Source organism: Haliotis rubra, unplaced genomic scaffold, assembly GCF_003918875.1.
Source record: "Haliotis rubra isolate DU_JTF1 unplaced genomic scaffold, ASM391887v1 Scf26, whole genome shotgun sequence".
Lineage (NCBI taxonomy): Eukaryota > Metazoa > Mollusca > Gastropoda > Lepetellida > Haliotidae > Haliotis > Haliotis rubra.
The window spans coordinates 2,258,619-2,280,577 of NW_025766669.1; the positions used below are offsets into that span (position 1 = coordinate 2,258,619).

General features: G+C 38.8%; 1 protein-coding gene across 1 annotated transcript; it reads left to right on the forward strand.

Annotated features, from left to right (window-relative positions):
- Positions 1 to 9,718: 9,718 nt before the first annotated feature.
- LOC124279998 (kinesin-like protein KIF16B) lies at positions 9,719 to 21,959 on the forward strand. Its single transcript, XM_046715878.1, has 9 exons — positions 9,719 to 9,722; positions 11,658 to 11,773; positions 15,488 to 15,558; positions 16,402 to 16,520; positions 18,320 to 18,462; positions 19,002 to 19,069; positions 19,374 to 19,480; positions 20,508 to 20,712; positions 21,861 to 21,959. The coding sequence occupies exons 1-9, from the start codon at positions 9,719 to 9,721 to the stop codon at positions 21,889 to 21,891; spliced, it is 864 nt and encodes a 287-aa protein (XP_046571834.1). The 3' UTR covers positions 21,892 to 21,959.

Here is a 21,959-nt window from a genome sequence, read left to right on the forward strand (position 1 = left end):
CATCCATATCCCTACCATTGCCTCCAAACCTATGCACATCCACATCCATATCCCTACCATTATCCCTATCCTACATGCACATCCATATCCCTACCATTGCCTCCAAAACCTACTCACATCCCTATCCCTATCATTGCCTCCAAACTACTAACATCCATATCCACATTGCCTCCATCCCTACTCACTGCCCTATCCCTATCATTGCCTCCAAACCTACTCACATCCATATCCCTACTCATTGCCTCCAAACCTACTCACATCCATATCCCTACCATTGCCTCCAACCTACTCACATCCATATCCCTACCATTGCCTCCAACCTACTCACATCCATATCCCTACCATTGCCTCCAACCTACTCACATCCATATCCCTACCATTGCCTCCAACCTACTCACATCCATATCCCTGCCATTGCCTCCAACCTACTCACATCCATATCCCTGCCATTGCCTCCAACCTGCTCACATCCATATCCCTGCCATTGCCTTCAAGCACCTCACATCCATATCCCCATCATTGCCTCCAGCCACATCTCAGCTATCATTGCTTCTAAGCACCTCTCTGCTCTGCGTTCACCTCTTCCAGTCCTGCAGCTTCCAGCTATTACCCAGCACAACCCTTGATGAACTTGAGAATTTCCTAGAAGGATATATCCGTATATTATCGCATGTTAATCCATCTTGTGTAGATATATTATCACATGTTGATCCATCTTGTGTAGATATATTATCACATGTTGATCCATCTTGTGTAGATATATTATCACATGTTGATCCATCTTGTGAAGATCTATTTGTTATCACATGTTGATCCATCTTGTGTAGATATATTTGTTATCACGTGTGGATCCATCTTGTGTAGATATATTTATTATCACATGTTGATCCATCTTGTGTAGATATATTATCACATGTTGATCCATCTTGTGCACATGTTATGGTGGTGTTTCAGCTGGAAGGAGTACCAGAGTATGGGGATAGTCGAGAGCGTGTCAAGCACTTCACATTTGATTACTGCTATGATTCCATGGGAGACCCTCAACAACAAGGATATGCCTCACAGGAAGTGGTAAGATTGTCTGTTGTACATTGATGTCATGCAAAGCAAGTAAAGAATGGGTTTACAATGCTTGTTGGATGCACATTTATTTCTTTAAATTTTATATCAGGTGGCACATGGTGCAAATCATGTGAACGTAAGCATGTTTGTCATAGAAACTCCTTGGATAGGTGACAGTATTTTGCAGCTTGACTCGTGAAACTTTCAATCACTTCAGTCCAGCGCCACACTGAAGCACACACAAGACATATGATACCCGGAGCCAAGATTCCTTGGATGGGTGACTGTTTTGCAAGACCCATTTCTGGTGTGGGGTAGCCCAGTGGTTATGGCTGGAATATTGCAGAGAAAGCCCACATCATACAATGTGTGAAGCCCATTTCTGGTCACTCACTCCTTGAGAGTTCCAAGGGCTTTGGTCCTGCACCACACAACACACGTGGTAACCCTTTAGCCAAGACTCTTTGTTCGAAATATACCTCTGTTCACCCAGCAATAAATGGGTACCCAGTAGGATGAGATGGTAACAGTTAACCTTCTAGCAGCTCACAGACAGCTTGGTTTGCTCACTGCTCCACTGATCAGGTATGGATAGTAAATCGCACCATTATGATTTACTTGATGAATGGAATTAGGCACACAATAAATACAATTTGTTGTTGTTATCTGGGACACTGAAGTGCTGAACCCTATAGTTATGGATTGTCATGATTTCTATGAGCCGTGACTGTTGGAAACAATTCAACATTATTCCTGTTGTGTCAGTGCATATGTCAGCCTGATTAGAACTTCCCTGTTCTGGAGTGACCACTGTTGGTTTAACTTGGCAGCACATCGATGTATGTAGTGAGGCAAAACTCTTGACAATGTCGAGAGGAATATATTATAGCGTTCATAACATACTGACGATAATTGACTTGGTGGTGGTCAAGGCAACCTACTTTAAGATGCACTTGTCAAAAAATGTTAATTATTTCCTATGTGTGAAGCCCATTTCTGGTATCCCCCACCATGATATTGCTGGAATATTGCTGAAAGATAAAAACTAAACTCACTCACTAGTTGTTACATAAGGAGTTCTTTCACAACAGTTAATCTGTCATGGCATAGTCTCCTCTTGAACTAGTCAGTATCTAGTGTGGTTAAGTGTAGTGAGTCAGTTCAATAGGAGAATGGTTGTGTCGTCAATATTTAAATGGTGCACTCAGTGTGCACCTTGATGATACTACCCCATGATTTATTATCCCAGACATGCTTGTGCTGTCTTGCAGGGAGGCTTTGATGTGAATGTCTGTGCAGAGTGTGGCTGTCCAGAACAATGACATTCAGAGGGGGCAGTGGCCGAGTTTTACCATGGTTGCAAGACCTCTCAGCATATCTAGTTTTTTCTCCATATTTGAAAACATCGGATTTACAAAGCTGGAATTTTGGGTATATTATCAAAGCAACAACATGATAAAGGTGTCAGTAGACGTATAGAATAGAAATCCAATTTGCAACATGGCTGTCTAGCAGCAATATTGAAGTCTGAATATGATTAAGGTGTCCATTATAAGATATGGTTTTAGTGTTTGGATATATAAGAATTGACTTCAATACATTGTTGTATTTATGTACCGGTACATGTAGATGCGTAAACATAGTAAAGTCATTCCAGAAAACGTATGTCAACAATGATATACTAGTATACAGTTTATTGAATCCTTTACCCTAAAAAACATTGGATAACATTACAGTTAACATTACAAAATCAGGGATGTCATTCAACACAATACTGCAACACAGGCCCAACCATTCTATTATCAGCCAATCAGGAAGCTACCTATCTTTTTGGTTTATGGAAACAGAAATGGAAAATATGGCTCAATCAACCAATCAAATCATTCTATTTATTTGTTTTACACTTGTCTGACATTTCGCTTTGAATCTAGTGATTCCCTTTTTCACACCCCTTTGGAAAGACAGTGTTAATGTAGCTGAAATTTTGTGTGTCATTGAAACAAGTCACAGTATTTTGAACCCGAGTTTAATTCATCGCTGGGTACAGTGTGTGAAGTGGAACCCTGGTGTCCGCTGATGCGGTATGACTGAAATATTCCAAAAAGTGGCATAAAGCCCAATCACTCACTCACTCACTCACTCAGATGAGGACTGATGTTTTTTTTAGTATTACAGTATTGAACCTTGACAAAACAGTTTTGTATTGTTTTGAGTGTTGTTAATCAGTATTGATTACTAAAATATTGGTCACTAGAAGTTCATGACGCTGTGTGTCACATGGCTATTCAGTACATTCCTTGAAGGTTTAACATTTGATAATTACCAAGAAGGTGCTGTAAATATCTCCCATGGGTAGAGTCTGACCATTAATTAGTTTTGGTTGTCCATGTATTTATATCTCTGTGAACTGTATCAGTGTGTAAGTAAGCTTATCTCCACCCTAAAACCCCTTGAGTGTTTAACCAAGTGAGAGGGAACAGAGGCTCTGTGGGGCCCAACACAGCTGATATGCGACTCACTCGTCCTGTTTGCATGTAGTGTTCGCCTTCCCCAGCTCACCACAACACTCCAGGAAGGTTGTCACATGCTTATAGAGGTACAGGTGCCCTTCTGACACCCTCAAGCAATTACACACAGCCACTGATCCCCTACTGAGAGATTCATAAAGACATTTCATTTTCATAGTGCTTTCAACTGGAGGACTTGTATCAATACTATTTTGGTAGTCGTCGGACTGCTAAAAACACCAGTAGTAGTTTAGACCACCTTGTAGATGTGTTTGAACATGGTATTTCAGTGTTTTACCATAACCTACAAAACTACTGGTTCAGGGGGCCCCCAGTTACTAATATCACTGACTGACTGAGTTTGGTTTTACGCCGCTTTTAGCAATATTCCAGCAACCTCACGGCGGGGGACACCAGAAATGGGCTTCACACATTGTGCCCATGTGGGGATTCGAACCCGGGTCTTCGGCGTGACGAGCCAACGCTTTAACCATTAGGCTACCCCACCGCCCAAGGAGCTTTTGGGGGAATATGGGGGTCCTGTTCAGTAATGTTTTGTTTGTTTGTTTTTCTCTAACGCCACACTGAGCAATATTCCAGAATATGACGGTGGTCTGTAAATAACTATGGACCAGATAATTGCATGATTGACATCATGCGAGATCAGTCTATGCAATTGGGATACGATGACATGCATCTGTATAGTAATGCAATGGCGTAGAAAACTGTATTGTAACAGTCAATGATTATTTTAATTATAGACCTTTATATTTCTTGTTGAGAACTTGACACAGTGAACATTATTGCACATGCTTGGGATGCAATACTATACTGGACAAAAATAGTTAAGGATATATGTAAATTTTGAAATTATGAATAATGATCTATTTATTCATTGACACACTGATAAAATAATATATATATCTCTCCAACTTCTAAACAATGCCACTCAAAGAAGTTACGACAATCTTGCTTTGCTGAAGACATGGATCTTCGTGGGTCTGGTATGCTTGTATGTGCCATGTAATAGTATTGACCTTTGTTTGCTGAGTCATCTGTCACACTTTGGCTAGATCAGTCCAATGACCTGATGATACCTGACTTTGACTCTCAGGTACCCCACCTCTTTGCATTAAACACCTGAGTACAGCTCTCATAGAGTCATCAAATCTCTTGCTCCAGTGGGTCAATATCCAAACAATAATGATGAAAGGTTTATGCTTTTGTGAGATGGCTGTGCCATGAAGACCCACAAAAGACAACGCTGAAGCCGTTGACAACCTGGATGTGCATTATACTCCTTGAGTTGAAGGACACCACTGGCTTCTTTTATGTATCGGAATAGACAGTCCTTAATGAACATACATAATCTGTCTTACAGTACCTGAACCACATTATTTCCCCTTCCGCCGAGCACTTTCAGCAATGGACCACCTCCGTGGTGTAGTCGTTAGAGCGTCTGTTTGGAGAGCGGAAGGTCGCGGGTTTGATCCCCGACCGCGTCATACCAAAAGACGTTAAAATATGGTACTTGTTGGTCCCTGCCTGGCGCTCGGCATTAATGGGTACAACAAGGACTGGTGGGCTTGGAGTCAGTATAATGTGTCTGAATGGGGTATTCATGCTTCACTGCGGCATGGTATCTCAGTGGGCTAGCACTATAAAACCAGCTTCAGCTAGTACAAGCAGCCGCACATACACATACACACGCATGCACGTTGTCATATGAGCGAAATCTTCTCAAGTACGACGTTAAACCCAATTTCACCTCACCTCACCTCACTTTCAGCAATGCTTAAGCCCTAAATGAAGCAAGTCTAGATTTCATCATGTTCTGAATCTCTCAACTCACTTTGGCTCCTTTTCAATTCAAAGTGTAATTATTTCTTTCTATTGAAATTATATATATTCAGAGACTACGCAATAGTCTAAGACATCCTCTATGTCAGGTGTGTACCTGGAATGTCATTGGATGATATTGGTACCAATAATGACCTGTTATCTAGATATAATCACAACCTAGAATATTTTCACTTTAGGCAGTGACAGATGATGGACCTTGATCCATCACTGATCCTGAAAACAAACAGGAATCCAAGGAGAGGAAACACTATAGGTCTAAACCAAAACATTTACAGCAATCAGGTCCACTCAAGTTATAGCGACCAACTTTTGTGACAGCAAAGGTTGACGTTGGGTTTTCCATCTCCGTTATATCCTGACATGACATGGTATAACTTGAGCACTGTTAAAGACGTTAAACTACACTCCCTCACTCACTTGTAACCATTTGATATGAATACTATATTGCAATCATTTAACTACTTTTATTTCAATAACTTTTGTAAATACTTTATCATGCATATAGCATAGTTATGTTACTTAAATTGTCACCTGATTGGCAAAATTCTAACGGCTGCAATATATGTTGGTATTTAATAGAACATATTATTTGATGAAAAGATTGCTATACAATAAATTATGTTATAACAAACACTCTTACAATGAACAGTTGTTTTCATCTTGACTACTTGCTGTAAATGCATATAAAACCAGACCAATTTTATTTCTTATTTTACAGATTTTTGTCCTCAGAAAACCTAAAGGCAGGAGGAAAAAAAAAAAAAATAAAATCACCAGTCAAAGTAATATTCCTTCTAAATACTCAAAGTATATTACTTTTGGCAATTTATGAAGTATATATGGGGCAAAAAACAATCTAAAAAAACTTTTTCTGTAAGTTTACATTTTTGGCCAATAAAAACTTTAGGATTTTATTTTTTGAGCGGGGAAAATTAATTATTTATTTTTTTCTTATACTTGAAAATATATGACAGGCGGATCCGTAAAACAAGAAATAAAATTGGTCTGGCCTAAAGAACTAAAATCAGTCTTCCCTTTCAGTTTGTTGTAACTGTAGTTTACTATATTTGAATGATATGAACTTATCCATGTTGTTTCTTTTCTAGCATTAGGCCAGACCAATTATATTTTTTCAAAAATCAAATTTTTTTCTTCAGAAAACCTAAAGGCAGGAGGGAAAGAAAATAAAAATAAAAATCACCATTCTGAGTAATATTCCTTCTAAATACTAAAAATATTTTACTTTTGGCAGTTAATGAAGTGTATATGGGGCCAAAAACAACCTGAAAAAGATTTTCGTTTCAGTTTACGTTTTTGCCCAATAAAAACATTAGGATTTTATTTTTAAGCATGAAAATTTAATTTATTTTTTTTTCTTATTCTTAAAAAAATATGATGGCGGATCCGTAAAACAAGAAATAAAATTGGCCTGGCCTTATGAAACTTTTGCTATGTTTAAGGATTGGAATTTAATGTACTGTAGGCGACTCCCTTATTGAAGTGATAAATGATGATGATTATGACAAATCAATGGCTAAGTACTCCTGTCATTCGGGTTGTTGGTCCGACTGTGTTTATAATCGGTAGGCCAGGGTAAGTGTGACTTGGACCAGTGACTCAGCCTGTGAGTGTAGATGGCACAGTGCCATTGGCCAGCCCGGTCAGTCACAGGTCTTATCACAAGCTGCCCCTATTTCATGCGTACTTCTTTATTCTTTCAATGAAGGAATTCGTAAAGTGGGCTGTATATTTGAACTTGTGATAAGACCATGTACATAAGTCTGATTTTGAGATTGAGGAGAGTGTTTGTACATGGACCCTTTTATTAATGATTACACTCCAGTAAGATGCTGAAAGTTGTACGGTTTGTTGAATGGTCCCGGTAATGACTTTACTCTCTGGAATGTTGTGCTGCAGAGAAGTAATGCCTACCCAATTTGCTTTGAAGAAAATGTAGCCATTGTAAGAACTGAATCCAGTATGGATCAGGGTTGTATGCGATGCTCAAATGTGCATCCAGTACACACAAAACAATTCACTGCGCCCAGCCATTGCACAATAGATTCACTGACATCCATGACTTTCCTAAGTGTTTGGATCAGAAGTGGTTGTCCACCGAGAGCGGAAGGTCGCTGGTTCGATCCCCGACCGCGCCATCAAATGTGCGTTAAAATATGGTACTTGTTGGTCCCTGCCTGGCGCTTGGCATTAATGGGTACAACAAGGACTGGTCGGCTCGGAGTCAGTATAATGTGTCTGAGGGGGGTATTCATGCTTCACTGCGGCATGGTATCTCAGTGAGCTACACCAAAACCATCGCCTGGGCTAGTTCATTACACATACACATCGTATGCATGCACGCCGATCATATGAGCGAAATATTCTCAAGCACGACGTTAAACCAAATTTCACCTCACCTCCTAAGTGTTTGATTGTTTCTGTCCAGGCAGGTAGTTGCATCATTTCATCCATCAGTCCACGTGATCAATGATTCATTCCAGGCTCTGTAGAAATTATCAAAACATACAGTTCTCTAAACCGTTACTTCACAAGACCCACGTATTTCCTACAAGGACCCTTAAAACTAATAATTAGGGGTCCCCAGGACCCCCATGTTTGTAAGTCGAGGGTAAACCCTGATGGATCATGCAGATTATGTTCTCACAATATTAGATGATACCTCCAAAGTCAGGAAATTTCTTCTACAAAATATGCACTGGTCATATTGCCTGCATTTTAAAGGTGTTATTTCAAAGAAGGAATCCACTAGAAGATCCTCATGTATTGTCCACTATAGAGATCATACAGTGAAGGAGCGTCCCCGACAGTTCACTAAGAACTTACACTGGGAGGGAGTGTTCCCCATACATTTCCCTGTGTGGGTTACACAACACTAAGGCATTTGGTGTAGCCAGGTAATCAGATTGGAAGGGATCTAAGCATGGTATCCTAAGCTGGATTCAAGTTTGCTTATACAAGAATTGCAAAACATTCAACAGAGGCCCAGATAAAGCCAAGTGTAAGACAAATTGAAAGAAGCCTAATTCAAGAGTCTCCACGAGGATATCAATAAGTTCCCTTGTCAGTTTGACACAACTAGTGTGGGCACTGTGTAGTACATGTAATGTGCTGTGCAGCTTATCATATATTTGTTTTTATTCTTATCTGCATGCTTGTTTATTTGAATATTGATGCATAGTCATGGGGTCAGCTATTAAATGATTGGTCAAACATGCAAACATATATGAATAAACGATAATGATAGAATTGAATGACATTTTGCAGCATTTATATATACAGTCCAACCCGGTTGTGTCGAACTCGTCCATACCAAGGAACAGTTCGACTTATCTGAGTGTTCGACACATCCGTCAGCATAGAAATAATGATAAATATAAGGAAATCGACAGGGACCGAGATGAGTTTGACACAACCAAGAATTTGTGTCAACCGAGTTTGAGACATTGAGGTTCGACTGTAGTTCAATGTCAGAGAATACCAGTCTGGAAACAGATCTTTGGCATAACATGACAAAAGACTGTACAGCAGTGAATAGTCTTTGATTGGATCACTGAAAGTCAATGATGACACTAGATCTTCGCCTAACTGCGATTGACACAATTTGCATAAAAAGGTCTTTTTATGCTATGGATTTGCTGTTTTAGGAATTTTGCATTGCATAGTCACATGAATGTAAGTATACATGAATCAGGGCAGCATTCTGCAGGACGAGTGAAATAGGTGAGCTCCAGAACTACATCATGTGCATTGTTTCCAGACAGTTTCTTTCGACAAATGCTGAAATGAACGTTTCCATTCTGACTGTACTTACTAAGAGTGAGTGAGTGAGTTTAGTTTTTAATTAATGGAGAAACAAATAAGTACTGACAACGTCAAAAGTTATGAAACACATAACTAAAAGTTGTAAACATAAATTTCCACACGAAGGCTTCAGTAAATTTGATAATCTCAGACAAGGCATCTTGTGTGCATCTAATTAAAGTTTGATTTAAAAATCTTTAAAACTAGTATGTACATGTATTATCAATTCCTATGAAATCATAGTTTATGAGAATGAGTGAGTGAGTATGGTTTTATGCCACTTTTAGGAATATTCCAGCAATATCACGGCGGGGGAAACCAGAAATGGGCTTTACACATTGTACCCATGTGGGGAATCAAACCGGGTCTTCGGTGTGACGAGCCAACGCTTTAACCACTAGGCTACCCCACCGCTCCAGTTTATTAAAGACTGTTAGTTGTTGATTAGCAATATGTAACACGATATGGGTACGTGAAGATCACATGATTAACGTGTGTGTAGTCTGATTATCTTTGCTTACATGGCAATGTGGTCAGTGAGGCATGACATTCTGGTGGTCAGATAACTGAAGTTGTGTGCAGACCTGTCTCTGTCCAAGTATAGATATATATATAGAGGTTGTAATGATACACATTTCTACGATGTTGACGATATGATGGTAACTCAGTATGAACATTGGGATTTGATACGTGATAATCCATTGTTAAATGTGGGTTAAATACATTTAGAAATAGTCTATTCATATCAACATGGGACACCAAGAATGGGATTCAAACCTATCCATTACTTACATGGAGTAGCAAGGAAAGAAACCTTTCAAAATTTCCCACTTCACCACAGGACCAGTGAGTGGACAATAATTAGTGGTCCTGTCTGTACTTCACTGATTAAAAATAACATTTGTAAATTTACTTAACAGTCAATACAAAATTCACTGGCCACCAAGACCACTGCAAACGTATCATTTAGTGATCCTGATGAATTTTTACTAGCCAGGGACCACAGAACCAGCGTAGAGTTTGCTGAACATGGGTCTTTGGTAGCACAGTGAACACTGGCTCCACTTGGCTACCACTCACCCTAAGTGAAGAGAGGCTCAAACATTATATGTATAAGTAAAATTAACAAAGTCTTGTATCCTGTGCATTTACTGTATTTCCTAAATTAAGTTTTTCCTAGAGTAAAAACCTGGTCACAATTAAATGCTAACCCTCATTTTCTTTGCAATAATATGTTTAGGAAAAGAGTATTTAAAAGTAATCTTCGCACTTTCATCTAATCAAATGTTTTGAGGGGGTTTAATGGGGGTATTTATTTTTGCTGAGCTATCACGGTAATCATGGGTAGTTACATTTGTCTGCGTGAAACAGCTTAGTAGCTTAATTGTTTTATGTATAATTTGTGAAACCTTGTAATATGTATCATTTGTGCTGGAATGACATGTGACCAGCTCTCTCACAGATACTCACAAAAGTCCATATTTTACAGAATGAAGAACTGGAAAACTCTCAGTGAGATTTTTAAAGAAAGTCTAAATAGGTTAATTTCAACAGAATTACACATACACTTGCAAAAATGTACATCTTGACATATATACAGTTGTAATGTAGGACTGGGCCATGACGTGTGTGTGTACAGGGGTGACTTGGTGAAACTGATTAATCACCTGTGCATATGCCCTACATGTGTTGTTAACACCTGTATCATGTATATGCTGATGTATATACTCAACTACTGTGGAATAAACATTCAGTAGTGACCTCTGTGAAGAAGGTGGAATGAACCTTGCAATGTTGAGTTCTAAACCTCTCACAGCTACACTACTCCACTTTCGATAAGGATATTTTTTATCTCTCCAGCATACATAAACTGATTCTCGTAAAGTGTCACATGTGTATTTATCAACAGAATGATGTTTTCGATTATGTCTGTCAAAGGTTGTGTTGTATGTTATTTTTGTATAGTATTCTGCAATCACGGAACAGTAAATGACAAAACTGTTTGAGAAGGAAGAAGACAGCTTTCTTTGACTTTGTTGCTGCATAGATTTTGATTTTCTTTTGAAATTTTGAATTTCATAACCTCGGCAACAGGTATATTCTGAAACTGCCAGGTAACTATGAGGAAAAAGTGGTTGTTATAAATCTTATTCCATGGTGATCTAGTAACCAATCAGCTGTTTATATGATTGGCACGTCATTATGACCTGAAACTGTATCAACTAGACAACTTACTCAAAACTAGTTAAGGAACACCCACAAATGGAAGGCTGCATGTTGCAATACCAACCAGCCTTGATAGATTTACTATAGTCAGAAAAAAATGAAGTTTCCTTTGAGTGTTATACATTTGTATACTTATAAACATTGGACATGAAGCTAACAAGGAGTTATCTGCTTCAGGTGTACCAGGATCTGGGGACAGAGGTGCTGCAGGCTGCCTGGAAGGATACAATGCCTGTCTGTTTGCATATGGCCAGACAGGAACAGGCAAGACTTACACCATGATGGGAAACATGGTAAGGTCATGTCTTATAATAATTACATGCAATCAGTGATTTTGTTCGTCATCATGATGATCTGATTGAGATCGAGTTTGTCCTTTGATATGTCAGCTTCATTTGCTTAGTTTACATGCATGGTAGCACTTCAGATGGTTGTCTTGAAAAAAACCTCTAGAAAATTGTGTCAAAGTTGAAGGGATTTGCATAAATATCTGTGGTACACTTGAATAATGAATCACTATGATGAATGGGTGTTAGATGTGCGATATTCTGGCAAAAAGATTTTCAAACTTGGTTTACAAGTCAACTCAAAAAAATTGAAAAAAATGGAAATGGAAGAGCTGTGGGGTTCATGTATTCCAAAATTTGTAAAATGTTAAAAATGAACCCTAATTGACTGACCCTATCAGTATCAACAGATTGCTGCTGCAGTGTGCTGAATGTTGTGAAGAGACAGGACATTTCAGAAAGTGTACATCATATTGTTGTAATAAACATGTTAAGCATCCAATCTCGGCTACCATATCTTGTTTCATCCCTTTTCCTACCACCCCTACCACTTCAACATTTTAAGAAAATCATCCCCCCAAAATTGAAAGAAATTTATTTCCTCTCTCCTCCCCCTTCCCCCCCTACTGACCTGAATTTGGGGGCCAGAGATCTGTAATCCAAGACAATGAAAGGAAAGGTCTGGCTTAATGTGGTTTGCTGGCAGATAATCATGTGATTGTTTTCTGGTGTATTCATGTAAGTGAGTGAATTTAGTTTTACGCCACACTCAACAATATTCTAGCTATATGGCGGCGGTCTGTAAATAATCGAGTCTGGACCAGATAATCCAGTGATCAACAGCATGAGCATCGATCTGCGCAATCGGGAACCAATGACATGTTTCAACCAAGTAAGCAAGCCAGACCACCCGATCCCGTTAGTCACCTCTTACGACAAGCATGGGTTACTGAAGGTTCATTCTAAGCCCGGACCTTCACGGGTTGTATTCATGTAAATATTTGGTAGCAACTCATTTGAATTCAATAATTATGACAAGAACTGTACAAATGAACATATTTTATATTACAGAGTGAAGAAGGAGTGATACCAAGGATAGGAGATGTAAGTTGTTCTTTGTTCTTACCTAGATCATATATGTTTAGTAGTATCCGATGCCAAGTGAGTGTGATGTGTGACCAGCCCAGTCTAGGAATCTAAACTCACTGCCCCCTTGAAGGCAAAGATACTGCCTTTTTGGTTGAAATTGAGATTTTTCAAAAGTTTTTATTTTCTTATTTCAAGAGGTATTTTTGCATTGTATAAATGCAATAGCCCCCAAGTAAGCCTCTTATTGGTTCTTTTATCTGTGAATTACAAGTCATCTCAGTTAAGCATCACGTATGTCATGCCTAGACATACAGGAATAAGGATCCCTTTTATCCCCATTTGGGAATTTTACAGCCACTTGCTGCAGTGTTCCACCTGATTTCAGTGTCGGAACAGGTCACGATAATCCTTGTATGTGTATATAACTCATCACTATTGCATCTTGAATGAATTAACTTACTGCCTAATCAGTGTAAACCTGGATCATGTACTGGCAAATGAATTCATAGGCTTTGTTGTCAGTAGCCACTGCAGGTATTAGGTATGGCTTCAGTTGCCACTGCAGGTATTAGGTATGGCTTCAGTAGCCATTACCATCATCAGTCACGGGCAGTAGTGTGAGATCCAACTGCTTAAGTCAGCTATAGCAGCAACAGCCAATGCAGGTGCTAGCTATGACAGGCTGAAGGAATACTTGAATATACCCAGAGTGCATGTGACATGACTGAACAAGTTGTGGGGGTGAACATGGACCTTATGACTTCTACCTTATAGCAGATGCAAGTCATTTGTTGGTACACACTTTCCCGGAAATACTCACGTCACACATGAGGATTTTTCAGTACACAAACTATATAGTTAAGACCCAGACAAAGACAGCTGGGGTCTGTAGATCTGTACCGTTCCATTGCTTGAGTGACTCACTATAGCTGCCTCACGTCAGTCCGTTATAAATGGCTTCAAAATGACAAGCAAATAAAGCTTATCCAATGTGTGAAAATAGTGAATAGAGTCAGATAGGGGGCCTGGGTTGCACCTTAGGTCCAGTTGATTGCATGGGTTTATCACAGTGTCAACACTGTCGCAGCTAAATAGCCAGGGCAGGCTTTGAGCTATTGCTTTTACAAAGCATTAAGCTATTGCTTGTACAAAGCATTACTTATTACGCTGATTATAATGACACAAACTGTATACCAAAGATAACTATCAGAACTCTGTTATGCGAGTGTTTGGATGCTTGAGGAAATGCTGTCAGTCACTCCTGAACCCTCATATTGAGAGTGTGTTGTGTCAAATGATGGTGTTGGGGTACTTGGCCCATGTTCACAAAGTGGTTGTAACACTACGTCTGTCGTAAGTGATGAACTATAACATAGGCTTACGACAGGTGAAGTGTTACGATTGCTTTGTGGAATGAATGCCTGGTCACCTTGGTCTATACTGTGTGGCCATTCCCAGCTCAGACCACTGATATTAGATACTGTGACAAAATGTTTGAATTATTCAAATTTGTAGTTTAAATATGGTAATGTTACCTAAGTAAATTTGGAACAAATAATTTTCACTGGTAAATGAAACTACAAAACAAAACATTAAAACATATTTGTTATTTCATATTATACTCGGATACACATACATGTGTGTGGTATTTTGTCACATGTGGGGGCGGTGGGGTAGCCTAGTGGTTAAAGCATTTGCTCGTCATGTGCAAAGATCTGGGTTTGATTCCCCACATGGGTAAATGTGTGGAGCCCATTTCTAGTGTCCCCTGTCGTGATGTTGCTGGAATATTGCTGAATATACTCACTCACTCAGTCACATGTGTGTAATGTATAACAATGTGTTGTGTATTGTGTTTACTCACATGCAGGTGTGTTGTGTATTGTGTTCAGTCACATGCAGGTGTGTTGTGTATTGTGTTTAGTCACATGCAGGTGTGTTGTGTATTGTGTTCAGTCACATGCAGGTGTGTTGTGTATTGTGTTCAGTCACTTGCAGGTGTGTTGTGTATTGTGTTTACTCACATGCAGGTGTGTTGTGTATTGTGTTTACTCACATGCAGGTGTGTTGTGTATTGTGTTCAGTCACATGCAGGTGTGTTGTGTATTGTGTTCAGTCACATGCAGGTGTGTTGTGTATTGTGTTTACTCACATGCAGGTGTGTTGTGTATTGTGTTCAGTACTCACATGCAGGTGTGTTGTGTAGTCACATACAGGTGTGTGTACAGTCACATGCAGGTGTGTTGTGTATTGTGTTTACTCACATGCAGGTTGTGTTGTGTATGTATTGTGTTCAGTCACATGCAGGTGTGTTGTGCATTGTGTGTCACAGCGTGTTTACTCACATGCAGGTGTGTTGTGTATTGTGTTCAGTCACATGCAGGTGTGTTGTGTATTGTGTTTGTGCAGTCACATGCAGGTGTGTTGTGTATTGTGTTCAGTCACATGCAGGTGTGTTGTGTATTGTGTTTACTCACATGCAGGTGTGTTGTGTATTGTGTTCAGTCACATGCAGGTGTGTTGTGTATTGTGTTCAGTCACATGCAGGTGTGTATTGTGTTCAGTCACATGCAGGTGTGTTGTGTATTTCAGGGCCTGTTCAGTCACATACCTGTGCATTATGTATTTCAGGGCCTATTCAGTCACATACATGTCCAAGGGGAGACCAATGAGCAGAGAAGTAGTCACAGAGTTGATGTCAGGTAGGTCTAATAAAATTCCTCCTTAAATTACATGCCATAACATTTTTAGACCCCTGCACAACAATTGCACAAGAGTCTCATAGGAATATCTGTTCTATTTCTCAATGGATATTCTTCAAATTTTAAATCAAATCACATAGACATTACTGGCTTAATGCAAAGGTTTTGTCCACAATACTTAGAAAATGACTGTCAGGTTCTGTGGACTAGTTATTGTCATCTCAACATGGAAGGAGTTGGTATGGCACATTCCCCTTTGTCTGCACCTATCCAAATAATTTTGACCACTTCTGCCACTAAAGGGAAACTTAAGAGATTAAAACATTAGGAAGATATCTACTCGCATAAGCCTCAGTAATTTCTGTATGCTTCGGGAACACTGGAACCTCTTCTCCTGGGCGATGCACAAACGTTTCTTCAAAACAAAACTCAGTCATTTAGTGGCAGATCAATTGCGTCGCCAGCGCCCTCGTTGAGGACAAAATATCCATTAAATGTCTTGTGTGTCACATCCACACATTTTGTGACCCCACATTTGCTTGTATTAGTCAAGTTATGCAAGTGTTGGGAAGGCATATCCCCAAGAAACAGGGATCGGGATCACCATATTGGATCTAAGTCGATGTCACACGTGTTCTGATTGGATAGAGAGAAGAGAGATAATTCATGTTGCGATCTTTTGCCGCTAGGGGATTTTCCGTATTAGAAGATGTGACTTGAGTAACCTCTGTGGGAAGAGAATGAATATTTTGATACTTTACAAGAATATTTGATGTCGTGACAATTTCTTGTGAATATTTTATTGAGATCATACTGAAATACCTCTATTTCGGATTTGCTAAGCTACCTTGAGATCTACAATGAGCGGGTGAGAGACCTACTGTTGACACCAGCGGTGGGACAGATCGAGCGCCACACCCTCAAGGTCAGGGAGCACCCCAAGGAAGGACCTTATGTCGAGGGTAAGTGCAGTCAAGAAAATTTCACATCTGATAGTAACAGAACATGAGACTTTTTAGGTGCACTTTGGATAAGTGAAAGTCTAATGTGTGATGCATTATAACTGAAATGTTTTGAACATGAGGAATCTAAATTTGTACTAAAATGCTGATTATGCTGACATCAAAGTAAACCACCTTGAAAAGTATCAAGTATTTTCAGACATTTTGTCATTGCCATAAACGTGAGAAATCTATTCTAAAAGCAGATTCCATTGTATCAGCCCACTATATCAAAACTAGGACTGTAACGATGCATCAAACTATCAGATTCAGATTCTTTATTCTCCATAGGACCACCAAAGGTGGTATAAGAGTGAATTACAAGGTATAATAATACAGTATGATCTGCAAGATGGCAGTACATATAATGGGTACAAGAAACATGATAGTGAGAGGTTATGACACTCGTGTTGCAATAATATTTATAAATGTTGCAAGGGATTTCAGTTCCTTTCTTTTACTGGATGAATAATTTGAAAGAATGGAGGCTGGCATTTTTGGTATATTTAATTGGTATAAGATTTTTTCTATGACTTTCAAGTGATGTACATCGAAAATGTAATGGATTGCAATTGTTGAATCTCCAATAGCAATTAATCGATGATAGAAACGAAAAACTATTGATGCATCAATAGTATGTGTGACTATCGATAGTTTAGTAATTGACTTTCATTGATAAATGTGCTGTGCAAAATATTTATTAAATATATATGTTTTGTATTTTCTTATTGTTTGGGTGCAGACTTGCAGTTTCATTGAGTTTATGTTTAAACTGTTTACTTGATCTGAGTTTCAAGTTTCTTGTCAGTTATTAAAAGAGACTGAAACTATTTTAACTTGTTTCTATTTTAAATAAACTATACATTCATTTGGGAAATGACTTCAAATGAGACAATGCAAGGAGAAATAACTATTGCAATACAGAGCTCCAGATAAGATTTAGCTCATGTGGGTACTGTACCCACTGTATTTTTTTGGAGTGGGTATTATGAATGTTGAGTGGGTATTTCATTTTCCGTTACCCACTGCTTCAAATACTAGTATTTCAAATCACCTGTGCGTATATGTCATTGAGTAAGTTTACTAAGCAGGTATGTTCTGCCTTATGTCATACCTAATCAAAACCAACTTAAATGTAAATGAAATGATTTCATGAAAAATCACTCATCCTGTACTGACAGTACAACACTAGTCCTATACTAACAGTACAACTTGATAGCAATCAATGTCTTTTTAATTACGCAAGCGAATTTTATAAATATATTCCGTACGCATTTGTTTTAAACTTTTTGAGTATCTACCTTTTTAAATGCGTAATTGGTATGCAACAATTATTTTTCAATGCGTAATTCTATGCGTATTTTACCCGGATACACAGCTTATCTGGGCCTCTGGCAATAGTATTGCAATAGTTGGTCGTAATAGACAATCACTATCGCAATAGTTGTTTCCCCCTCAATAATCACCCCTAATCAAAACCCCTTGTTTATCAGTCGCTGTCAAATAGTGATGATACCAAGTGAAAGTAAACGTATAATGCCCCACAACTTTGCCATTTTACAGATAATACTGTTTTTTCATATCATTTTTAAACCTTCCTAGTATCATCAGTTGACATACATTATCTTGAAAGTACGCCAAAATATTGGTTCGGTATCAAGAAAGGTGTCCTCTGATGTAATCTCATTATTGTTCACACAACTGAGATGATTTTAGAAGAATATGAATTTAAAAGTGAAACATTTAATATTATTTTGTAGATCTATCACAGCATTCTGTGATGGACGGGGAGTCCTTTCAAAGTTTACTCCTGAGGGGCAACGAGAACCGGACAACAGCAGCCACCCACATGCATGAACACAGCAGCCGGAGCCATGCCATCCTCACGATCGTTTATACTCAGGTATATACTCTAAGGAATTCTGGGATAGAATTGGTCATGCTTTCGACTGCGACTGGATAGAATTTGTCAACAGCACCCATGCTTCCAACGAACAGGATTGGATGGTCAGGCTTGCGGACTTGGGTGATGCATGTCATTGTGTCACAATTGCCTAACTTCGATGCTTATGATCTCAATCACTGCATTGTCTGGTCCAGATTTGATTATTTATAGGTCACTGTCGTATGACTGGAATATTACTGATTGCGACATTGAACAACTTACAAAACCAAATAGTACCTCCTACAGAGTCTGATAATCATGTTTTTATGTTTCATATGAACAAACAAGTCATGTGAAAATTCTGTATGTATCCGTACTGTAGTGTTGGGGTAGCCTAGTGGTTAAAGCACTCACTCGTCAAGACCTGGGTTCAATTCTTCATGTGTATACAATGTATGAAGCCCATTGCCAGTGTCCACCACCATGATGTTGCTGGAATAAAGCTAAAACCATCTTTAAGTCCAACTCACTGACTCATTGCTTGTGATCCATTGTAGGACAAGCTGGAGGAAGGCCTGCCTCATGAGATCATCAGCAAGATCCACCTTGTTGACCTCGCAGGAAGGTAGGTTTTCAGGTGATAGTGTACAGGTGATAGTAACCTTGTTTACATCTGTCTAATAATACATTGTAGCAGGCTTACCCAGTTATGCTAGAACTGAATACAACATTAGGCTACATTAGGTATATTTTTTATGCAAATCGGGGTATATTGTCTTAGTGACATGCTCTGTTGGTGCTTTCAGTCAAAGATTTGTGCTGACTTTCAGTCGATGCTTTCAGCCAAATGCTGTGTTTACAGTTGATGCTTTGTGTTTACTTTCAGTTGATGTTTTATGTTTACATACAGTTGATGCTTGTGTTTATAGTGAGAGAGCTAACCCATCCTACAGTTCTGAGCACAAGATGCAGCTGAAAGAAGGTTCAAACATCAACAAATCACTAGTCACACTGGGCAATGTCATCAAGACCCTTGGTATGATATGTTTGATAGACACTGTTCATGACTAAGTAGCTGAAACGATCAGACTAGCAGGAATTGTCTCCCCTTAATTGATTCTCTGTTCAAATGGTATTGTTTTATTATTATGAAGGATGTTATAACTAACATGAGTTGTCTCCCTTGAATGTATTTACTGCTGTTTCAGTGGTTATTGTTTTATCATTAGGGATGTTAAACTAAAATGAGTTGTCTCCTTGAATGTATTTACTTCTGTACAGGTTACACAACACCAAATGTTTTCCCATAGACTTCTATAGTAACCTTATATTTTTTTAAAAATTATCCAGGCTATCAACAGCCATTCCATGTACACATGGGTACAGTCAGGCCTTTAAACTACAATAAAACACAATTTCTGGCCAAATTGTCTGGCTCATTTTCCGAGCACAGGAAGCGGAATACATCAACCCCAGTTCCGCACCAAATGTCACCTACTGGAAAATATCTGTACACAGAATAAACATAAGACATGGTGATAAAAATGACAGCACTAAATACTTAAAATTGTGGTCAGTTTTAATTACTGGATGGATGTGCTTTTAAAAAGCATAAACATCTTACACTATTTCATCCAATCACAGCTGTCACAAGTCTCTGTCTCTTCAGTTGTTTTCATACGGTGCTCGCTCAGGGAGCATGTGATTCTGATTTAGTGTAGTAGAACCTCAAATGGCATTGTTTTATCATTATATTAGAAATAATGACAAGCATGAGTTGTCTCCCTGGATTTGATTATTCTTTGATAATTGGTTCTCGTTATTATACATGATTTAAATATCACATATGTTATTCTGTAGGTTCTTCATTAGGTTACTCTGCTCACATGCTGCCAAATTTGAGAATGCTTAGCTCTTTAGTCAAAAGTGTAATGTTTAAAGATCTGACTTAATGCGTGTGACTATTCACAGCAGAGAAAGTCCTGTAATCATAGAGTCAAGATTTTTTATGTTTAGTCAAAAGTTAGCTTAAAAATTAACTTAATATTTGTGACTGTTTTCAGCTGAGAAATCCCTGTTGTCATGGAGCCTTGACAACATGGGTTCCTCCCAGAGTTTCCAAAGCATGAGTGGGGGAGAGAGCATGTCCAGCCTGCCGTCCAGTCCGCGGAGACAGCGCTCACTGTACATCCCAGTACAGAGACTCGATCCTCACATGGCTCCTGAAGGACAGTCTGGGGGGCAACTCCAAGACCATCATGATTGCCAGTAGGTCATGCTTTTACGGATTTCTCTCCTGCCTCACTGGATATGATAATAGAGCAGAACTGGTTATAACAAAATCAAGTGTAGGTACAGGTACCAGATGCCTACCAGCCATATTCTTTAGTGTCACATGCACTTCTATTGTAGGGAAGCACGTGGTATAAAATTCGAAAAAATAGGGGAGCATCAAAATATAAAATAACCATAAAAATCAGAATATTTGGGACGACTTATTATTTGGGTTAGTAAAACCAACCAACGATTTTGAAAATGAAAGGTATCACAAATAAAATCACAAATAAAAACATATGCATCTTCGAAGAAACAGAGCTTTGGAATTCTTGGAGTTGGAGTAAATGAGCATGGGAAAGTTGCCTAACCCTAACCCTAACCATATTCGGTAAACTAGCCCTAAAGAAGATAGTAATGGGTATCCAAGGGCTAAAAAAGTGAGTACACTAAGATAGCAAAGTACTAAAAACTCTAGTCGAGCTCTCACACATTTTTGCACAGTTATAAAGTTTTCAAAGATGGCAAAAGGTATCCGGTACTCTGTAATCTTTCCCAAGTGTATGCATTGAAGTCATTATTAAGGATGATTGCCAGTAGGTCATACTGTTACAGCTTTGCTCTAGCCTCATTGGATATCATATATAACACATACCTGGTTATAACAATATATACTATATTATTTGAAGTAATATTTCAGGACAGTCTGAAGCTCTTAAACCATATTGATAGCCAGTATGTCACACAGTATGGATACAGCCATTTTGAATATCATATATAGCAAATGATTGGCTATGACAAAATGGATCCATGCAATATTTTAGGACCATCTCGATAGCCAGTATACTGTTTTGGCAGTCAGACACTCTGGATAGGATATCTGGAAATATTTGCCTATTATAGAATGAACTTTATTCAATAATGTCATTAGTGATGTGAAAAGCAACTGTGTGTGTGTGAGTGAATAAGGCAACATTCCAGCAATATCACAAAAATAGGCTTCTCAGATTGTACCCATGTGGGGAATTGAACCCAGGTTTTCAGCATGACGAATGACGACTTTAACCACTGGGCTACCCCACTGCCCCTACATGTACATAAAGATGTATTATGTTCTTCATTTGATCTTTGTCTGCTTTCAGCTATATCGCCAGCCAGTGTTTACTACAATGAAACAATCAGCACATTGCGCTATGCACAGAGGGCCAAGAGCATTGTCAATAAGCCGAAAGTGAATGAGG